Genomic DNA, 21452 nt, shown 5'->3' with positions numbered 1-21452 from the left:
AATGAATGTTTGTTAATTTGTTCATATTTTGCAAGTAAAAGGTTTGTAGAGTGATTGCCCTCTGAATCAAAGCATCTATATGGCAGTGGTAAACTACTCTAGCAGATAAGCTTTTGGCTTGTAACCGTTTTAAAGGTTAATTCGTTTGAGTGCTGTGAATGAGAAGTAGAGGGGAAAAAATTAAATAGCAATATCTTTTATTTAATTAGGCATTGAAAAGCACGCTGGGATTTCCTCTAATCCGATTTGAAGATGCTGTGATTAATCTGGATCCTTTCACTAGGGTCCATCCATATGAAACTCAGGAATTTATCATTAATGACATTCTGAAACATTTCCAAGAGGTAAGTGTCATTTGGATTTCGGTGTGGGGAAGGCTGAAGTTCTCCTGATGGATGAGTTCTCTAGTGAGGGTTGGGGGAACTCTTGGTTATGAAGAGTGTTACTTGTTTGGGCATGCAGGAAAATACCATGATAATGTAGACACCACACTTTAAGATGAAGCTGTTCTTGTTCTTACTGATACTTGTGTGTTATTTTAGAGCATTCCTCCATTTTTAATTGACTTTGCTGGTGTTACCATGAGAATATTTCAACCTTTCTGTTGCTTTTACAGGAGCTGCTTAGTCAGGCAGCAAGGATTCTAGGTTCTGTGGATTTCCTGGGCAACCCTATGGGTCTATTGAATGATGTTTCAGAAGGCGTTACTGGACTTATAAAGTATGGCAATGTTGGTGGTCTCATAAGAAATGTCACACATGGAGTATCCAATTCAGCTGCAAAGGTAATAATTACCATAGTAAAGTTTGCTAAAAGTAGGGAACAAGTAGAATAGAATTATTGACCGTCTTCAAATAGAATTGCTTTCAGTCCTGTTCTGTAAAAAGTTGCATTTGGAATGTTGCTCTTTTGGAATGCTTACACGTGTGTTTCAGAGTGCTGGTAACCCTGCAAGAAGCAGTGTGCCATGTTATGGATGTCCATTTGTTTTTCAGATTGAATGCAGTAATTAACAACATTTCAGGTCTCTGGTTCAGGGGCATCATCTCCTGTGTGCACATGAACAGAGATGTATTACACTGGTTACCCAAACTAAAGCTCTATGGGAATTGGAGTACTTAAAGCGTTACTCAGTAGACCAGGAGAATTGTTGATTTTATTTTTGGGAGCTGATTCAACTGAGGCAAAAATGAATAGTTCTGCAAACACTTCAGTTATTTTTCTTTTGATGTGCCACACAGCTACAAAGTAAGAGATTGCTATGCCTTTAGCTTAATGCCAGGATCGGTGCACAGTGAACATTCTTTTGTCCCTCCAGATAATGACTGAGAGAGCACTATTCTATCAGTGTTATTAATTGAAAATAACTGCTTTGTTGCCTAAGAGAACACAGCAGCCAAAAATAGGAAATGATTTTGGTCATGGTCTGTATGGTGCTTGATACTGAGCAAACAAACTTCTGTTGGTGGGTAGCACTGGAATAATGTCTTCTTGACTTGAGGGCTTATTATTAAATGTCATTTCCATGGTATTGTAGTTCCTAAACATGGGAAGTCTGTGTGTAAGGAGAAGGACGGTGTCGTGAGGGAGATGTGGCAAGGAGACCTAAATCAAATTTGGTCAGGAGAGATTAAAGGTGCTTTCTCTGATAGTGAGTTGTACTAGCTGATTAGTGGGACTTTGGTGTATTTGCAGGTAGGTAGCATTAAAGCATGCAGTGGTTGATACAGCCAGATGAAACTGGCACTCAAAATCTGCCTTTCCCAGCAATGGGTACCATACAGTACACAACAGTTACGGAAAACCTTGTGTTTTCCAGAGGTATTTTGTGGACATGATAATGGAGAAAAGAGAGATTGGTTGGGAGGATGGTCTGGTAACAGCTGAAACATGGAAGGAAACCTCTTGGTGTTACCCTGGCACACTGGAAGCTGTGCATGTGTGCCTCTTGGCTTGTACAGTCCAGCTTTCCTGATACTGCTGTAATTTCTGAAGGTGTTTTAATGAAAATTATATTCGAGGAAACTGGTGGACAAAGTAAAATGTCCTTCCAAAATTCCCAAATGGGGGTAACTGATGATAAGAGTCTCTCATTCTTTCTTCCCTTCTCTTGAATAGGGATAAGATTAATTGTCCTTTCACAGCCTTACTTGTACATGTGAATCTTATTTGCACTTCTTTTTCCTGCATTGGTAGGAAAAGGTAATTCAGAAGTTTAAAAGGGCAAGAGGTAGTATTTACATAATCACACACAACTCCAGAGGGATATTTTCAGACCTGGCTGAACTGCCATAGAGATCCCCCATCCATCACCAGGTGCGTGGCTGTGAGCACAGACAGCTGAACTGTGAGGAAGATGATATAAACGTTCTCTAAAACAATTGCTTCGTTCCCTGCATTGCCTTATTAGAACCTTTACAGTGACTTAAAATACTGTGTCGCCAACACTCCCATCTTAATCCCATTCCCACCTCTTTTGAGATCCACTACAGGGCACTTTAAGCATGTGGTTAAGGCATCTCAAAGTGCATGTGTTGTTAGTGTCAGCACTGCAGATGCAGCTTATCCACGCCGTTGGGTAGAATCCTCACTGAGCTTCTGTAAGGCAGCATCCATCTGTGCCAATGCTCGTGTCCATGCTTCCTCCTCACAGCTCTCATCTCTTGTGACCCATCCACTCCACCCAATAGAGAATGTTTCTTTAGAGTTTCCTTTCTATAAAGGGTTGTTTCCTCACTGCAATCACATCTGCAGCAACGGACTCATAAATCTTTTTTTAAAAGGCACGAGCCTTCCTACGTTTCCCACAAGGGCAAGGTCACTCTTTGAACTTTGCAGTCATTTGTAACCAAGGGGTTTCTGAAAGAACGTTTTCAAAGGCAGAGGGGTGGTTGGATGCTGAACTCCTCTCGAAATTCACCAGAATCTGAATGCCTGCTTCCCATTTATACCTTTGAAAATCACCCCATGGACTGTTTATTTGTCTTGACAGGTATTTTTTTTTCTCTTTCCTTCATACTTCCAAAGTGTCTGAGATGCAAGGCTCATGCTGTTGCCTTCTAAAAATATTGATTATATTTTTATTCTTTCTTCACTTAGTCCTCCTTCCAGTATTACCTTTGCTGCATGGAAGATGGTCATAAAGAAGGCTCAAATAATCAGGATGATTTCTTCTGTGTGTCTTCTGCTGCTCATAGGCATCTAAATCTGCCTAAGGTTTCACAATCGTCTCCATGCAATACAAATGCAGCTGATGACACCATATATGTGTGTGGCACTAAGTAGAGCATGGCTTCCCACTCTACCATTAGCATGCCTTGTGATCATGTTATGTTAAGGAACAAGATAGAGGGGAAAATAATTCCTATTACTGAAGAAAAACACCACTGAAGCAATAGATCCATTTCACCTTGCTCCCTTGGTGCTGTCTATAGAGAAATGGTCATTAAAATGCATTTTCGCCACAGACATTTCCACCTGGCTCAGCTGTGCCATAGAGGTCCTCATCTTCTGCAGCTCATCCAGTGTGGCTGGTAACTGATGTAAGCAGATAGCCCAGCCTCCCTCCTGCTTGTGAGAGAGATCTCCGTGGTGGTTGTTCTGGGTACCTGACTTCAAAGTGTCTTCAGTAAAACTCTGTACTGGATTTTAAGATGTGAATGGAAACTAAACCTAAATACTGTAGTCATCGCTTTAAACCTAACACTGCTTGACTGAATTGAAAAGTAAGCTGTTTGGGTTGTATCTGGTTTTGTCATTTTATTGCTTTTGTATTTTATAGTTCTGTTGCTTACCCCTGTAATGGCTTTTCCATGCATTTCAGAGCACACAGTGGGTAATGCCTTCTTTCAAGTGAAGAGCTGCAGTGTATTTAAGTTGGCACAAAACCTTAGGTTAAGTAAAGTTCACTATAGAGAGTTTTGTAGATTTTATCCCTTGGAGACTCTGAGTTCTGTATTTTAAAAAGTTCTTTGATCCTAAATATAGACACCTGAGGGAATTTCATTCCCTCTGAATGAAGCCTTCTATAGTTGCCATATGCGTAGAAATGTCCTGAATTCTTGGCATTCACACTTCATTTCCCCTTCAGGCATGATGGTTCTAAATCCTAAGCTGTTCCTGTTTCTGAGGTGTTTCAGTCAGAATGGAATACTGAACACAGTGTTACTGTCTGAACTGGTGACCCCAGCAGTTCCAGACCCCATCCAGCCCAGCTGTGGGCACCTCCAGCCTTGGGCACCTCTCTGGACAACCTGTTCTACCTCTGGGCCCGTTCAAGCAGGTGCATGGCTGTCCTGTGAAGCGTATGTTGTCTTTTTGGTTAACTTCATGGATTTTGAGTTTTACTCTGGGAAAGCTGATGGTTGTCCTTTACAAGAGTAGTCTGGATATTGAGATGGTGGTATTTAGTAGCCACGGTCGTGGGTGGTTCAGCTTCAAGGTAACATTGGGTGTGTTTTCTTGTTTGATTGGTTTTAGTGCCCTTTTTTTTTGTTCTGATTCATTTCAGATTAAGGTGGTTCTCCTCCCATTTGCCCCAGTATTGTCCAGGTAACACATCCAGGTGGCACTGCTGCTCAGCTTCAGTTCAACCTGCGTTTCAGTCTAAGACTGTAGCAGAGATTCAAATGCTAAGCAGTGAGAATCTGAATGAAGATGTGTGAATTGTGAGAATCTATGATGGAAAGTAAATGTAATTCCCAGGCAGAAACTTTCAGTTCTGGGGCTGTTTTATGGATGAGGCCTTTTACCCATTTCCCAACTGTTCCAAAAGACAGCAGGATTTATGGCCGAATCACAACAATCAAAAGCCATGGAGAGTGCCACCTCTTCTGTGCGGAACATCTGGTATCATTATCTTCTGAAAGAGATTTGGGGAGAAGTGAAAGGTAGAGGATCAGATCTGAGAATTTGGAAGGACTGTCTTTTTCTCCATGGGAAGGGCTCTTCATCATTGAAGCCAAATTCAGCATTTCTTGTACAGAGCATCTTAGGCAAAGTGTGGGTGAGCCTGCTCAGACTGCCATGTGTTGTTGACTAGAGCTTTGCTCCCAAGAATGTTCTCAAAAAGTGAAACACAGTTTTGAAGTGAACAAAGGAGAGTTCAAATTGCGATACGTGAAATGTTGCTAGAGGTGCAAACTGGTGAAATTAGAAATGAACGTATTTATCATATAGACAGAAGGAATTGTGGTCTGAGCCTACGGGTGTTAAATAGCCAGTGTGTTGTGTCACATGTCACAGTTAGAACCTGAAGGAAAAGAATGGGGTGCGGGTTTGAAGTTCACACTTCAGTCCTGACACGAGGCAGGCTACACCTCCCTGCTGTGTGTTTGAATGGGGAGCACATAGAAGGTTGTGTGTGATATGTTAAATGGAGATTTAAACTTGAAATTCCTTGGGTATGCATCCCTGAGGAGAGAAGACAATACTTCTGTGTCCTGAGGAGATCTCCAGGTCTGTGTGCTGTAGTACAGATGGTTGCCATCAGTGTTATCAATCCGGGTGTGCAGGAGGGGTGGCAGGCCGACGGGAATGGCCTTGCATGAGGTTTCCTCCAGAGGTAGGAACAGGTAATACATAAAAACAAACAGTAAAACAAACAAAAAACACAGCCCTGTATGCAGGCAGCAGCAGGGCTGGGTCAAGATGGTGATTAAAGACAGTCTGCCACAGTGCCAGTGCCTTGTGCTCTGTCAGCTCCATGAACCGGACTCAGGTTTTTGCCTCAGGTTCTCAGAATCCGGAGGGTTTGGGGCTTTTTTTAAGGAGGAGGCGATGGCAAAATAATTCTGTTTCCAAAACACAAACAAACAGGAAGACCTTAAAGCTTGGCAAGAGTTAAAGTGGAGGAGGGTGGGAGGGGGGGGGATTATCTGTTAAGAGTATTAGTTGTTTAATAAAGCGCGGTTGTCCTCCAGATGAACCCGCCAGTGACTCTGCAATTGGGGTCATTCCAAGTTCATGCTGTGGACTTTTGACTGCCTTCTGTGGATGTGAAAACAGCCGGCAGTCCCGCAGGGATCACTCGCCAGCCCCGTAACACAAAACTGTCCCAGCAGGCACCTGCCGGCCCGGCCATTGGGCCCTGAGGAGCCAGGCTGGGGACGCCCGGCTGTGGGCGGCCGCGGGTTGCCGGCCAGCAGGCCCTGTCAGGAGGCATTAGGGACTTAGTTAACGAGGGGATGTGAGCTAATTAAAGCGCCTTTCCTTTGGTTGTATGACAGGGAATCTCAAGAAACCTATGTTTGTGCAGTGGGAAAAGGTGTTGTCTCGCTGTCAGTAATTGAGGGAGGGCCAAAGTTGATGCATCTCTTAAAATGAGAGGCTGATGATAGCGTTGTGCTGATTTAGTAGTTTCTGAATTAAGGCTGTGTCAGATCTGTTCTCAGTTCCGTTACACACTGCTGACCCGGTTATGAGTGTGCCCTGGGCTTGGCCTAAACCATCCTCTGCAGGAGGTGTTCCATCTAACCTGTGAATTAAAGCAGAAAAAGTGCCTTAAGCCCAATGTGACTGGATCCACAAACCTTTCAGTCTCGGCACCTGAGCACTTCTCTTCCTGGGAGGAGGACAGAAGCCATGGCAAGCATATTTTGTGGAGCAGTTTCAGATAGGCAGGAATTTTAAGTCTGAGGAGAAAAAACACTATTCTTTCAAAAATATTTTAAGTCCTTTGTTAGTGCCATTACAATGCATGTTGACCGAAGTGGAAGACAGGGGGAATCATAGAGTCATAGAGTGGTTTGGGTTGGAAGAGACCTTTAAAACCATCCATTTCCAACCGCCTGCTGTAGGCAGGGACACCTCCCACCAGCCCAGGTTGCTCAGAGCCCACCCAGCCTGGCCTCGAGCACCTCCAGGTTGGGGCATCCACAGCCTCACTGGGCAACCTGTTCCCATGTCTCACCACCCTCACAGTAAAGAATTTCTTCCTAATATCTAGTCTAAACCTACCCTCTTCTAGTTTAAAGCCATTTCCCCTCATCCTTTTGCTACATGCCCTCATAAAAAGCCCCTCCTCAGCTTTCCTGCAGGCTGCCCTCAGGTACTGGAAGGCCACTAACAAAGGAGGAAAGCTGTGTTGTCTTCTGACTTACTGACATCCAGTTTGTAAAGTTCTTAACAACGCACTGAAAAAAAATAAAATTAAAAAAAGCCTGTTCTTATCAGTGAGTAAAGAAGCTGCTCTAAAAGTAATTTTCATGGTAAGTCACAGAAATGTGTTAAATACATTAAATATCAGTCTTGAGGTATCACGATAGAAGTACAGGAACTTGGGCTGGAGAATTTACAAGATGAGTTTATCTGTCCCGCTGTGCTCAGTCACTGTTTATGCAAAGAACAGTGCATTTTTACACTTCATCTAAAGTGCAACACCAAGCTTTGAGAAGGGCTGCTGGCTTGGAACCCGGCTTCCTTTGCCATAGCAGCCCCTGGCAGCATGGATGTGGGTCTGCTTCGCCTCTAATGCAGATGCTGTGAACATTTCGGGTCCATGCACTGAGAGAAGGGCTTCATTTGAGACTGTTATATTTCACTGCCAAAAGTCAGTGCAAAACCTCCTCTGAAATAGATCTTACAGGTTTGAGAGACATAGAAAATAATTTTAATGGTGCTGCTTGAAGGCATATAACCAGAAGGGATGAAACTTAGAGATAGGCATTAAGTGCTTAGGTGTAGTGCACTGTATTGTATCACTAGGTTGAACAGCAATACCAAAGCTTCCACACCTTCCTTGTTGAATAGTTGTTCACTTTCAAAAATAAAAGTGAAACTCCAATGGAAGGAACCTCTCATTTCTAATGCTCGTCAGTTGCCTTGAGTTTATGGTATCATCTGTAGTTACAGGTTACACAAGAGAAATGTTAAATGTACATAATGTGCTGACATTCGTAGTAAAATGTAGTTAGATGTTATCTAAAGACAAAATGATGATAAGCTAAGAAGACAGCTTAAACAAAGGTAAGAAATAATTTTTTAGCAGTTATGTAAGTAAAACATTCAGTACTGGGAAAGGTGAGCAAAATACACTTTGGAGGGAGGGGTGTTCAGTATTCCCCAGTTCATACGCTGTTTCCATGCACGAGGGTTTTTTCCCAGGATGAGTGTGACCATTGCCTGCACGGGGTGTTCAGTTCAAGAGCAGAGTGAAGGGCAGCAAAGAGTGTTTTTAAAAGGCTGAAAGCTGAGCAAACCCTGTGATTTCTAGTTGCAGTGTGCAGTTGGTTATGAGGTTTGCACTGAAATTCAGACTGACCTATATTTAATTCAATTTAATCACTTTCTTCCTTAACATTCCATGCGATGTTCTGCTTTGCTCAGTCAATAATATTTGTAAAAGTACAATTCTCTGATGCTAGAATTACAATGGAATGTTTGGACTTAAGTCATAATTGTGTATTTATCCTTTTGGGATGTCCTTCGAGAACAAAGCGGTGCCAAGAGCTTAAAAAGACTTTAAGAGATTACTTAAAACTGATTTCCATGCTGTGTGCCTCATGCATCTGGCTTAGAGGGAACATGCAGTACAAAGACTAGAATTAACTCTGTTTTTGTTTGCTCTGAATTCTTCCTGTGCCCCATAAGCCTCATTATTTGGCATCGGCTTGGGTCACAAATGCTGTATATGGTTTTATTTTGTTGGTAGTGGTGTTTTCTTGATTGAAACAGCGAAGGGATTGGGATTGGACTAGTTGAAATTTGAGGTCCCTTCCAATTCCTGATGTTCTGTGATTCTGTGACAAAGTTGAAATATCTTTAGTGCCTGGAGTGGCACAACTCGAGTCTGTCTGGAGTTAATAGTCTGGAAGCCCCGTACTTGGCTTCAGTTGGAGATGTGGGCTGGCTCTTCAGTGCTGCCTTCTCACGTGTACCCAACCTACATGGCTGGCTTCGCTCAGTAACCAGGAAAGGATCTCGGAAGTGGGGAAAAAAAGGTAAATACCACTGATTTACTTGATTAGCAAGTAGACATGATGAAACTAAGGGGGGGGGGGTGGATTTTACAGCTCCCTTTTTTAGTTTCGTGTTTGTTCCATAGATGGTTGTATTTCGCTGTTGGCGTTTGCTTGGCCCTCGGCCTCTGAAGTTACCAACAAAAGGAAGACAAAGGTGGATCTCACTTCTGTTGTCACTTTTGTTTAGGGTGGTATGGTTAGGTTGTGGTTGGCCTTGATGATCTTTAAGGTCATTTCCAACCTGAGTGATTCTACGGAGACCATTTTCCAGGTGATGGGTTCGCAGCTCCATGGGCCACCATCACTGCTCTCCAGATGTAGAACCACGATGAGGCCAACGCTGCAGCACAGGTTGCTTCACCCCCTCAGCAGTCCTTGCTGTGGCTGCCCAGTGCCCGTGAGATGCCTGGTTGTTGGCTCTGCTCTTCTGGTTGTGGTCTTGGTGGTTTGTTGTTGTTTTTTACACGTAGCAGAGACTATGACTTCTAACCTGTGTGCGTGTGGTATTTTTCCCTTTTTCCTTCTTGCCAAGGGAGTGAGTCACAATTATGTTAACATTCTGTGTATGAAAACAGCATTATTGCTGTTAGATGTCAGATTCTGGTTCGCTGAGGAGTGAGAAATAAGGCAAAAGGACAGATGTACTTCACCAGGAAAGCTGGTATAGTGGAGCCAGTCCTGACAGGGCAAAATAGACCAGCGAGTATAAAGAATGCTTACCAGTTCTGGTCAGTACTGAGATGTTGGGCTATTCCTGCTGCCTGATTCTCTGAGTATGCATTAATGTAGCTTTCAAAATATATCCATAAAATACCATTTTCAGGACTGGACAGATTTCTTAATGAGATTTGAATTCTGAAGGCCTGTGGAGCTCTTTAGTTTTCATAGCAGCTCCTCTAATCCTCTTAAAGGAAACTATTTGCACACACGCACACAAAATCCAATGCTAAACACAGCTAATAGATAACATCAGGTTGGTTTGTATTTCTAGGCTAATTAAAAAAATAACATCTAATTTAAGTTCACAAAGAGGTCACAAGTACTGCTGCCAGTGATTGCGATGCTCTGCTGAATGTCCATACTGTCAAGTCATAAGAAGGTTCGTGGGATGTGATTTTCATTCATGTTGCCAAAGCCCACTTGTTTAGTGAATTGTAACTGCTGGGTTGGTTTGTTTTTGTGCTGGAAAGAAGTACCTGAAACAAGGAAATGGTGTCACTGGTGGAAAAGGAAGCTGGCCTGGAAAAACTGGCAGGGGGAGAAAGGTCTTGGGCATGGCATTGGGAACACTGTCTGTTTTGTTTGTAATTCCCAGTGTATCAGAATTTCACACCAGGTTTAGTTATATTCAGGTTCATACCTTAGTCGTGTGGCTTGTTTAAATGGATGCAAAGGAGACAGTATGTGCAAGAAAGCAAAGCAAACAGCACCACTACACAGTTCTGAATGAGTGAATACTGGTGAGCTGTTCATCAGTGCAGGACAGATGGGCTCTACCACCACTGCAGGCACTGCTGTTCTCCAATCCAGCACAAGTTTGTTTATTTATTAAGAGTGTAAGAATGCTTATGTTAGCTGAGGAGGTACAGAAGAACAACTCCACGTAACCAAAAGGCACTCTTGTTTGGAGGTTACAATAGGAAAATGTCTGCTGGGAATCTCTTTCCATAATAACATCCTGAATATGAAAGTTTTGGAGTTTGTTGGGTTTTGGTTTGTGTTCCTTTCTTTGGAGCCTTGCTCCCCCTCTTGGTTTGAGTAGCACTGACAGGTCACAGATTGATGTACTTCTTCAGAGCTCTCTTCATGGCAAAAAAACCTGGACTAACTGCACAGGTATAAAAAGAGAACTGTATCAGTTTCACATCTAAAATCTAGGGATTTCTTCAGTATACCTACATAAGAGAAGCAGCTTTTTTCTTTTAATAATAGAAATGGTTCTTCTTTTCCAGTTTGCTGGGACCTTGTCAGATGGCTTGGGAAAGACAATGGACAACAGACATCAAACCGAGCGCGAATACATCCGCTACCACGCTGCAACGAGTGGAGAGCACCTTGTTGCAGGCATCCATGGCCTTGCACATGGTAAGCTTAACTTGTTTCACTCCTACAGCAATGAGCAGATTGCAAAGAATGGTGCTCTACAGTTTGCATTACTCTTGGGCGGTGAGTTGTGGCCTCAGGGGCTGAGCTGTCGTAGACTTCATCTTTGAATAAGGTCTCTTCAGTTGTAATTGTAAATAAAAACTTCTTAAATTCAGTTTTAGAGAGCATTTCTCCAAAACTTCAGCCTCTGTGTAGTCATAAAATACCCACACACAGAGCCTTCGTTGGAGCCTGACACAGAAACAGAAATAAATGCCCATGGCTGGATTTTAACCTTTCTGCTTTCAGTTCACAAAATTTGAGTTTCCACAGAATCAGTGCATCAGTTTGAAGGAACGTTTCACCAGTTGGGTGATTTATTATTATTTGTTTTAACCTTCTTTTTGATTCTGATCCGAACGAGGGTAATTAATTTGTGTAAAAGACAGCGGGCTAGTCATAATTTGGCCAGAATCTCGCATCAATTTAGTTCATGATTTATCTGTTGAAGAAAGTTAAATCAATACAAGCCCAATTTAAAACAAATATTTATATTTTGCATCATCTTGACTCAGTTTGTTTAAATGTCATTCTTTGAGTGTGACTGTGGCTGGCTGCATCGTTTGGCTTTTCCTAAAACAACAGCAATATTCTGTGCTGAGCAGAAGCCTTTACCCCCGTGTTCTGTCATAAAGAGATTGTGGATCATGAGAAGTCTCTCTCCTACTCATCTCGTGTGTTGTAAAGTCTGCTATAACCAATATTAGTACAAAAGGAGGAAAACCGAAATGTTTCAGACGTTGCTGAGAAGTCAATTAAAATGACTTAATCAATAATTAGTGGGACTGTTTTAGTTTCAGTTCTGTGGAATTGTTACATGCTTCCCACCACTCCATTAAATCCTGTCTGATGAAATGCAGGAATTAACCATCATCTACAGTTATTCAAGAGAAGTGATTGAAATGCTCTGTGCTTTGTTCTCAAGTTTGTAAGTGAAGATGCTGCCTGGGCTGTACTTGAATTACAGATGTGAAGAGCACCTGGTTGCTGCAAAGCTAGAGAGCCAGGTGGGGGGAAGCATTCCTATGGAGCTTAAGCCAGTTCACCAATAATTGTGCAATATGACATCTGTAAAGCACATCCTCAGATAATATGAACTGTTCCAAGTCTTGAAGACTCAGTAGAATCTTGATTTCTTCTGAGCACTTTGTGATGGAAACATTTACAGGAATGTCAGTTGGCAGCATCAAAAAATCACTCATGCCAGCTTACTGGAGTTGACTTTTTCCAGACTTTTTCCTACTCTGCTCTTTTTGTGTGTGCCAGGTATCATTGGAGGACTGACAAGCGTCATCACTTCAACAGTAGAAGGTGTGAAGACTGAAGGTGGTGTCAGTGGTTTCATATCAGGTCTTGGGAAGGGTCTGGTTGGCACAGTAACCAAACCTGTTGCTGGAGCTCTGGATTTTGCATCAGAAACTGCGCAGGCAGTGAGGGACACGGCGACTCTGAGCGGCCCCAGGTCAGTAAGTGCTTCATACTGCCAGTCAGTTATAATGTTCAATGTGTTTTATGATACCTGCTGCAATTTCTAACCTGATCATCTTTCCTTGCCCAAAGAAACTGTCAATCAATTAAGTACACTGTGTGATGTAGCTTACTTCAATTAACTTTATTTTCTTTGGCAAGTTTTTTCAATGGTATCTGCTGGTACTTTACTCTTAGTTAAATAAGAAAAGCTGCAACATAAAATAGGAGTCAGGTTAAAATCCTAATTTTCATTTCTATAATAGTTCTCGTTTACCAAAAAAGTGCATGTGTGCCATTATTTGCACACACTTGTGTTAGCAGTCAGTGCCTGTGGACAGCTCATTGACCTCCTCCTCCGTGCTCAGCATAACCTGCTCTGAACAAAATAATGAGTATCTTTAAAATAAACAAGTATTTCACAGAATGAACCTGGGTGTGCTTTGTTGTGGAAATGGAAGTGTCCACATAGATGCCCCTGGTGTTCAGTACTTAGCTTGATTTGTAAAACCAAGAGGTCAGGGTTTACTATTAGGCAAGTAAATGTGCATACATAGAGTTACACAAGCAGTGCAAGCAGACCCCTAAGAAAACACATCTACTGTTTTGTTGGCACATCTTCTGAAGTTGTGTTTACCAGAAGGTAAGGAGGAGCACACCTGGCTGTCTCAGCAGCTGAGCTGTGTTGTTATTACAGGTTGTTTCAGGATGTGTGTTCAGGATTGTACTTAAAAGTCATCTTTTCAAATACTTCTGTGAGATCTCAGACTAGAAGCAGTAGTGGTGATGTTGCCAACAGCTGATAAACCACCCAGCAACTGAGAGGAGATCCCCAACCAGCCTTATCTCTAGCTTGTGTCTGCCTAGGTGACATATTTCCCTTTAACTTGTTAATTGTCAGTTATGAGATGAGGCCAGGTGAGCTGAAATACAGAATTCTGAAATACAGTCTTCACAGACCAGCACTGGGAAATGATTTTCTTCTTTAAATACGCTGTGATAAACGTTTGACCCACCAACACTACAAGGAAAATCTCTGCCACTTACATAATGAAGCAACCAGATTGGTTTTTTTTCAGGGGTATAAAAGAACAACAAAGGATTTGGACGTTTCTTGGACTGCTGTGTACCAATATCCCCCTGCTGCATTTGTTAACTGTTCAAATATGTGCAGTTTGGAATCAAAATAGAACAGCGTTCCAAACTCAGGATGCTGGCTCCTGTTGAATTTTCTGTTTTAAGTGTGTGCTGGGACATGCAGACTCCTCCAAGCTAAGTGCACCAAACCATCTAACTGATGAAAATGAGTTTGTGGCAGTAACTGATCTCAAATGTAGTTCTGAACAAGTGAGCACAGTAGGAATGATAAACATTTTAAGAACTGTCCTGAACTTATCTTGAGGCTGACAGCTCAGGTGTAAGTTTCAGGTATTGGTGCAAAAAGTGTTAGCAGTTAATTACAGCTCTACTGAAATAGTGTAAAATGTAACTGTAAATTAAAGGCCCTTGCAGTTCTCTTTATCGTATGGATTAACTTCTTCATTATTTCTCTATTAAAAAAAAAAAAAAAGAAAGAGCCCTGAAATGATGCTGCTTGGCTTCAAATGTTACTGAATTTCAGTTGGAGAGCAATGGGGAAGACTCTGTGGGTTGTGTTACTCAGTGATTGTGCTGCTTGGACAGAAATCTCTGTTGGTTTCAGATGTATTGATTTGTACTGGGATTCATGCAGCTAGCAAAACCTCTCTGTTTGCAGTGTGGAGCCAAGCTCAGTCCTGCTGAGACACAGACGATGGCTTTATAGCTTACTGTGGTAGTTTAAAACGTGATGTGTTTAAAGGGCAAGAAGATATTTTCAAGTCTAACTATAGGCTGGACTTGTTCAAGGCTAATCTTAAACGTTACTGTATTGTGTTTGTAATTTATGAATAAAGCTGCATTAATATTTTTAAATTTTAATGCCGGGGATAAAAGAAAACAGTTGTTGGCAACGCCGTATCCATCTAATTTATAAACAGTTACTGCTTGTGGCTTTATACCTTTTTTGAGAAGGTTTCATGCGTTCCAAGCACTGCAGTGTCACATACAAGAGTTCTGATTATTTCCATACTTGTCATACATTGCCAAAAGTCTTCAAGGCCGGCTCAGAACAGGAAAGCTGTTTTGTCTCTAGATGTGCTTGGAAGGCTCTCCTAGAGACTTGTGTTAACTCCTAGCACAGCCCAGGTTCAGGGGGTGCATTTAGATGTGTGTCCAATTGATGAGCAGCACGCAGAACTGCTGCTGCAGTGCTCTCAGGATTCTGCCAGGTCAGGGCACATCTTGAACCTTGTTCTGTCACTGCTGAGCTGCTGTTGGGAAGGCTCACATCCTTATCGGATTGGCAGAAGTAAAGGGACTACTTCCTGGCCTACTCATTTCTCATCAGTGCTGTCAGTGAACCAGTTGTATTAGTTAAAAATAGAGGCTGACGTGCCATTAAGAGTCCTAGAAAATTCTTCTGGAGGTAGTTGTTTCTTCTAAATACATCTGGAAGGAAGAATCCTGCACTGGTTTTTCTTTGTTCACCACCTTTCATGTTATTGCTCAGAAATACATGATGAGCTTGCAAAGATCGAGACAATGCCAGCAGCAGGTAATTCATTATTAATTGGTTAATATGTTTATTTTCCCCTCTGTGTGTCCCTCTCACCGTCAGCTGCAACTCTCACTGTAAATCTAAAAGCATTAGACTCAAGGGCATGAGAATACCAGTAACCTTGAAAAGGGGAAATAGAAAATGTGCAAATAATTGTCTGCAAGGTCATCCTGGCTGATACTCAAGGTTTTGCATTTTGATGGCAGACATTGCTTGAACCTTACCAGCTCTGTGCGTGTCCCCACATCCCTCCTTACCTTGTGCTCCACTGAGACCTGACTCAGAGTCTTCAGAGCACTGCCACGCGTGGGCCAGGGCTGTGGTGCAGTTGGCACTGCTGTCCTACTGGGAACCCTTCACCAGGTGTCCATACACAGCCGAGGTTACGTGCACAGCTAGCAGTCACTGTGCTGGGTAAGTCTGGAAATGGTTCATACGTTCCGCTTGAGCTGATTTATCAGTCAGGTCTGTAAATAATTTCAGCACTGTGATTTCCTTCATATCCTCTTTCCTCTCTTTTTCTCATAGGTACATAATAGGCCTTTATTATGAACTGTTTTCTCAAATGAATTGCTTTACTGGGTTATTTCTTCTTTTTTCAGCAAGTTTGTCCCTTTTTCTCCCATGGCACCATGTTAAATCCCTGTGGCCAGTTGCTTTTCTTCCATGTTACCATGTTGCCTTCTTCCATCATTAGTCACTGTGGTACTTCTTTTTATAGCTTCAAGCTTTTATCATCTGCCTGTCCAGGTTCTTCCATTGCTGTTGTTGAGCTACTTTGTAATCCCACACTCTGTATGTTCCCACCCACGCTGTGTGCAGAGGGACAGCCATATCCCCGTTCCGAGATGAGCTGTGCTCTGCAAGTCATCCAAAACCATGTTGGCTGCTTGGACTGCCATATCACATTGCAAATTGATGTCCAGTTTTCTGCGTGCTATTTTCCCCCAAGAGTTTTTTGTTTTGTTTCGCTGCATTGCAAGTATCTCCTTGTCATTTAATATTTGTGTTCTGGGTTATTTTTCCCCAGATGAACCAGGCTGCAGTTTTGTAGGTCGAGTCCCATTTCATTTCCTGCCATATTTCTGACCTCTTCAGGTTCTTCAGTGTTTCACTGTCCTCACTGGAGTTTTAAACATCTTGTGGCTTGTCCTCTGTAAATAGAATTTTATAGGCTGCTTTTACTAGAGCCCTGTAGTTGAAGTTCTGCATTGGTAGACGCTTGCTGTTTTAATCAATAGTTTTCTGATACCAGTCTCACCCGCTCAGTATTCTTCTGTGAGGTTTTATGTTATCATTGGTAATGTCCAGTAGATCTGCAGGAGCTCCTCTTCAGTTCTTCAGATGTCTGCCCTTGTTTGTGGTGTAAGTGGATTTTCTGGTGCTGCAAAATGGTTCCTCAGAGCGCAGCCTCTGTGCATCTCAGTATGGCTACTTTTATTTCATTTTTTTTCTAAAAATGCACTCCTCAACTATTTTTGTTTCTTTAATAGAGAGTCAACAATCCAGCATCTAATCACTTAAAATAATTTCATCTTCAAATCAGGCTACCCTTAAGGATGAGCACCAAACCACCCCCTACTCCTTTTGCCTATTCCAAGAGTGCTGCTTACCTGGCAGGACCCTTCTGACCAGTAGTTATGACATGGTTTTCTCTTCTGCATCTTTCTGAAGAATTACTTTTTTCTTGCCTTTACTTGGAACTGCTTTCCAAATGAATGACTTGGATTAGGAAGAATTGTGTTTGCCTGAAGTGGGATCCTACAGGATTGACAGTATGTTCACCTGTCTGCTTCCTCATAAAGCTGTCTGGAGGAATCCAGGTGTGTTTGGGGCACCTGGATGACTCTTGTTTCTGGAGTACCTCCAGCCATGAGAAATGGGGATGGTATTGCACTGCTGTCCCATATTTTACCTCACTCTTGAATCTACATGTTAATTCGTAGGAAGTCAGTGTTTAGGGAATAAAGCTTACTTGTTGAGTATTAAAATGGTGTAATTTACAGAGTGATAAATAATTTTTTGGTCAAATTCCAGAAAGGACAGTAGAGAGAGACCCAGGAATTTTTGTATATGAGAAGCACATTGGTGTCACTGCTCTGAAAAGCAGTTACTTGGGAGCACAGCCTTTGTTTTTCACAGGAGAGCAGAATTTGCTATGAAGGTTGAAGAAAATAGCTCTGATTCACACAGGTTTTTTTTTCCTGATGTTTTTTTATCCACATGATTTAGTAAAAGGAGGGCGAACCTTTAGAACATTCAGGTTGCTTCATGTTACTTTGTTGTGGGGTCTGTAACAGTAGAGCTGTCTATAAAGTGTCACTTGGCTTCCAAAACAATACGTGGTTGGGTTTTGGAAGGCACTCTTTGCTGTGTAGCACCCAGAAGAAGCTGAGATGATTCAGAGGATCCAAAATGTGCATTAATATATTTCTCTTGCTTTCCTTTTTAGTGGGATGAATGGACATAAATTGGTACCAGCTGTCAAACCAAAGCAGAATGCCTCTATGCATTACTGCAAATGTCTCTATTGCTGAGTATTCCATGAGGTTATTGCTAGACATTACTGGTCAGCGCATGGAATGTATTTGGAATATTTCTGAAATCAGTTGTCTTACCAGTTGTCTCTGTCCCTTTTTCTTGAACTTGACCCAATTTAACTATTCTGGAGGAGTGGGAGAATAAAACCAGAGTGTTTGGATGTATGGCTGCCACATAATGCTTTATTAGTATTGGATAGGTGTGCTTACTTTCACATCTGCTGTATGTGAGTGTTTTTAAGAGGAAAAAGCTAAAGAACCAATCACTGGCTTGCATTAGGTGTTGTTCAACTGCAGATCTGACATTTTGCATATATTGCACATGATGGAGCATGCAAGCTAGACTTGGAGCAGTAACTTGGTCTCAATTGAGGTCATTAAACTTGAAAGCAAACATCTTACCTCTTTTTAAACATGATTCTTCAAACCAGAGGATTGGAGTTGCTGAGGCTGTTCTTTAGAGCTCCTGGTTGCATTTCACTTCTGATTTTTGTGCAATCTCCATATTTGCAGAATTCTAGATGCTTTAAATTCCCGTAGGGATTGCTAAGCTTTAATTAATACCTGTGCAACTTTCTTCTGTTTCAAACCTTTTGCTCTGCCATGACAGAGGGTGTCCCTGCTCTTAAAACTGATTGAAAGACTGCTTTAAAAAAAACAGAGCGGTCACTGGGTTTGTTCCTATTCATGTTCTAAAAGCAATTGTCTTTTTTTTTACATAAATATTTTCCACAAAGCATCAATGTTTAACTGGACATCTGAGGACAGAAAGGTGCCCCTGGCTGCCTGCAGGCTGTTGGGTAAGGGACAGAGGGGACAAGGAGCACTGGAATGGAATGTTGTGAGGGGAGGGCAGATGAATGAAAACAGAAAACATGGAAGTGAATGGTGCTGGGCAGTTAACAGAGCAGAACATGTGAAATTATGTTTTTCTTTAGATGTCTGTTCATTATTATCAACAAACAGCTTTAAAAAGTGAATACTGAGGTCTTATTGTGATGGTCTCCACAAAGCCAAAGTTCTTGCTAGCACCTCAGTATGTTACATCTGGGGGCAGGTGTGTTTCCATCACTGTTTGGAGTGAAACACAGACCTTCTGCATCCAGCAAAAACCTGTTCCTGGAACCGGGATCTCAACAGGAACCAGATCTAGCTGAATTTCATTGAGTAAAATAACTGGTTTTGAAAAGGTAAAAGCTTGTGAGGAAGAAGCATTGTTGTATTAGACCAGACTTGCTCACTTTCAGATGCAACACTTCTGTGAAGACCTGGGGAAGCTGCTCCTTAGGACGAGCAGACATTTACAGCAGATAAATACGCTCAGCAGGTGAGGTGACATCCCAGGTGCTGTCGTGGAGGTGGTGTAGTCCATCAGAAAGTCAAGCAATTTCACAGACCTTCTTCTGGAAAGAGCTGGGAAATCCCTTGCTGGATTTAGCACAGATTTACTCCATGAATTACACTGCAAGTGGCAGTTAAGAGGGCTGGATTCACTTCACAAAATGAAATTCGTATACCATGTGTGTACTTGACAGCGTTTAGCTATTAATTTCATTTCCTTAGGATTTTAGACAAACTTATTTACTGAAAGGAACACATCTAGACAGGGAGAAAAAATGCTTTCCTTAGAAACCCTTGTATTTCTGCAGCCTGTGTGTTCTGCCAAATTATTTCAGCAGCTTTTGGACAAGAAGGAGAAAAGTAAATGGAACACTTTATTGTGTTGTGTATTTCCTGTCTTCTGGCATTTGTGTAGTTTATAGATCCTTATTCAGGAAGCCCTCTGCTAAAAGGAACTGCTGTTACACTGTATTTCTGTAATAGCTCTTGGTTTAAAACAACTGCACACTCCACTGGAGTGCAATCGCAAATTGTGTGCAAAAGCAAAACCTTGAGTGGAATTGAGCAGGCTTTGAAAAAAACAAAGCATCCTATTAATATGTTATTATCAGCCAAATGAGCTAAAAAGTCTTCAAAGACCAGGCAAGAAAGTACTCAGAATTTCCACTCGCAGGTCTACTTGCTTGGAATTAGGTGAGATGTTAAAAGCATATAAGAACCAGAAATGAACAAAAGCTTTATTCAAAACAGACGTGTCTCTTGGAATGCATCAGGCCAAATCACCAGACTGCATTCAACCAGTCGGACTTGATCCCCAGAACTGAAAACATTTAATGCACGTTCTGTGGGTTTTTATAATGTCTTTTGGCCATGTTATGAGTATTTTCAGTTCATAAAAATAGTAGAAAAGATGAAACTGGTGTTAATGCAATAGGAATACAGCATTTGTTTATTTACTGGAGCACAAATGGCAAGAGCTGCTCGCCAGTGCAGTGGCTGTATGAGCTCATGTCCTGGAATACCTGCTTGTTGTGCCAGAGGGGTGAAGTCTGGTACAGCAGGGCTGGGGCAGCTGTCTGGGAATAGGTTTTACTGGCCTGGTACTGAGGAAGCAAAGCACAGATGTTTTCAGTACGTGTGCATCTTATCTTCCCCATCATCAGTAGGAGTCCCTGTGGCTTTCCATGGACGTATCTGCTCCTGTTGCCTGTATTTGGAATGCCATCTTTCAAGTTCTTTCCATTCACTTTCACTCCTGAGTTTGCCTTGCCGTCACTTCAAAGATTTCTTTATGTCGTTCATCTTTTTGTCCCGTATCATAGAATCACAGAATCCTTAGAATTGGAAGGGACCTCTGAATGCCATCTAGTCCAGCTCCCCTGCAGTGAACAGGGACAAGTGTCCTTTAATTACTGCAGTAATAAAGCTTTGAGTAGAGAGCACGTGAGCACACCACGAGGGGCCTGCTTCTGCTCTCAGACCAGATACAGAGACGGAGGAAACGTCTGTGAGGCACAAAGGGGAAATCTTTCCTCTCCCTCTGTGTTTCCAGTAGTTTGGTGTGTTAGAAGAGTCACTTCTGCTAATTCCTCCCAAGTGCCAATACCATGGCATCATCTCTGAGGTTTCTCCATACATATGACAGAGATGTGACAACCTGCTGATGGACCGCTGCTGGCTGCCTACAAGCTTTATTTTCAATCTAAAGCTGCAGCACTGCTGTAGAACTGTTTGCAAGCAGCACTTTGAGCCGGATTAGTTTGGGTTCATAGTTACGTAGTAATTACAGGCTTACCTGAAAGCAAACGACCTTGTGCCCAAGGTATGTGCTGACATGCTGCTAGCCTGTTACCTGCTGCTAGACAGGCTTTTTTCCTTTGTCATTAACGGTGAGGTTTTTTGTTCAGTTCTAGTCCGGAGTCCATATATAGGGGCCCAGGGCCTGCTGGGATAGGGTTTTACACTTGTGCTGTCCTTTTGCCCTTCCACTGAACTCTTTTCATTTCAGTCATGAGCAAACAGTCAGTGCCTGAACTAACAACCCTGCAATCCTCCAAAGCACGCCTCGCTTACAGTACCAAACAAAGGGAGGCCTGCGTGGGCCGGCCCAAGCCAAGGAATGCAGCTTCGGGGTTCTGCTCCATAAATTTAACCAGCACGACAAAAAGGAGATAATATGAGCCTTCGTGATGATCTGAAAGGGGGAGGTTTGTGTCCCATTGATTGCGGTCTGGCCTATTGCCAGGCCCCGAGCCTGACCGACAGTTGAACCATATCGTTAAGGCGTGTAATACAGCTCAAGTCTTGTACAGCAGCCAATGAGTACATATCCAGAGGGCAAAAGTTTATAAAGAGTTGAGG

General features: G+C 42.3%; 1 protein-coding gene across 1 annotated transcript in view; it reads left to right on the top strand.

Annotated features, from left to right (window-relative positions):
• The window catches only part of LOC104914185 (vacuolar protein sorting-associated protein 13D-like), a 42103-nt gene that overhangs the window by 6618 nt on the left and 14033 nt on the right, over window positions 1-21452 (top strand). Inside the window, exons 10-13 of the mRNA XM_010722927.3 lie at window positions 210-344; window positions 617-784; window positions 10913-11045; window positions 12372-12567. Of these exons, the coding sequence (XP_010721229.1) occupies window positions 210-344; window positions 617-784; window positions 10913-11045; window positions 12372-12567 (632 nt within the window). The remainder of the gene's footprint in view (window positions 1-209; window positions 345-616; window positions 785-10912; window positions 11046-12371; window positions 12568-21452) is intronic.

Source organism: Meleagris gallopavo, chromosome 23 (assembly GCF_000146605.3).
Source record: "Meleagris gallopavo isolate NT-WF06-2002-E0010 breed Aviagen turkey brand Nicholas breeding stock chromosome 23, Turkey_5.1, whole genome shotgun sequence".
NCBI lineage: Eukaryota > Metazoa > Chordata > Aves > Galliformes > Phasianidae > Meleagris > Meleagris gallopavo.
This window is presented reverse-complemented; position numbering and strand designations above follow the sequence as displayed.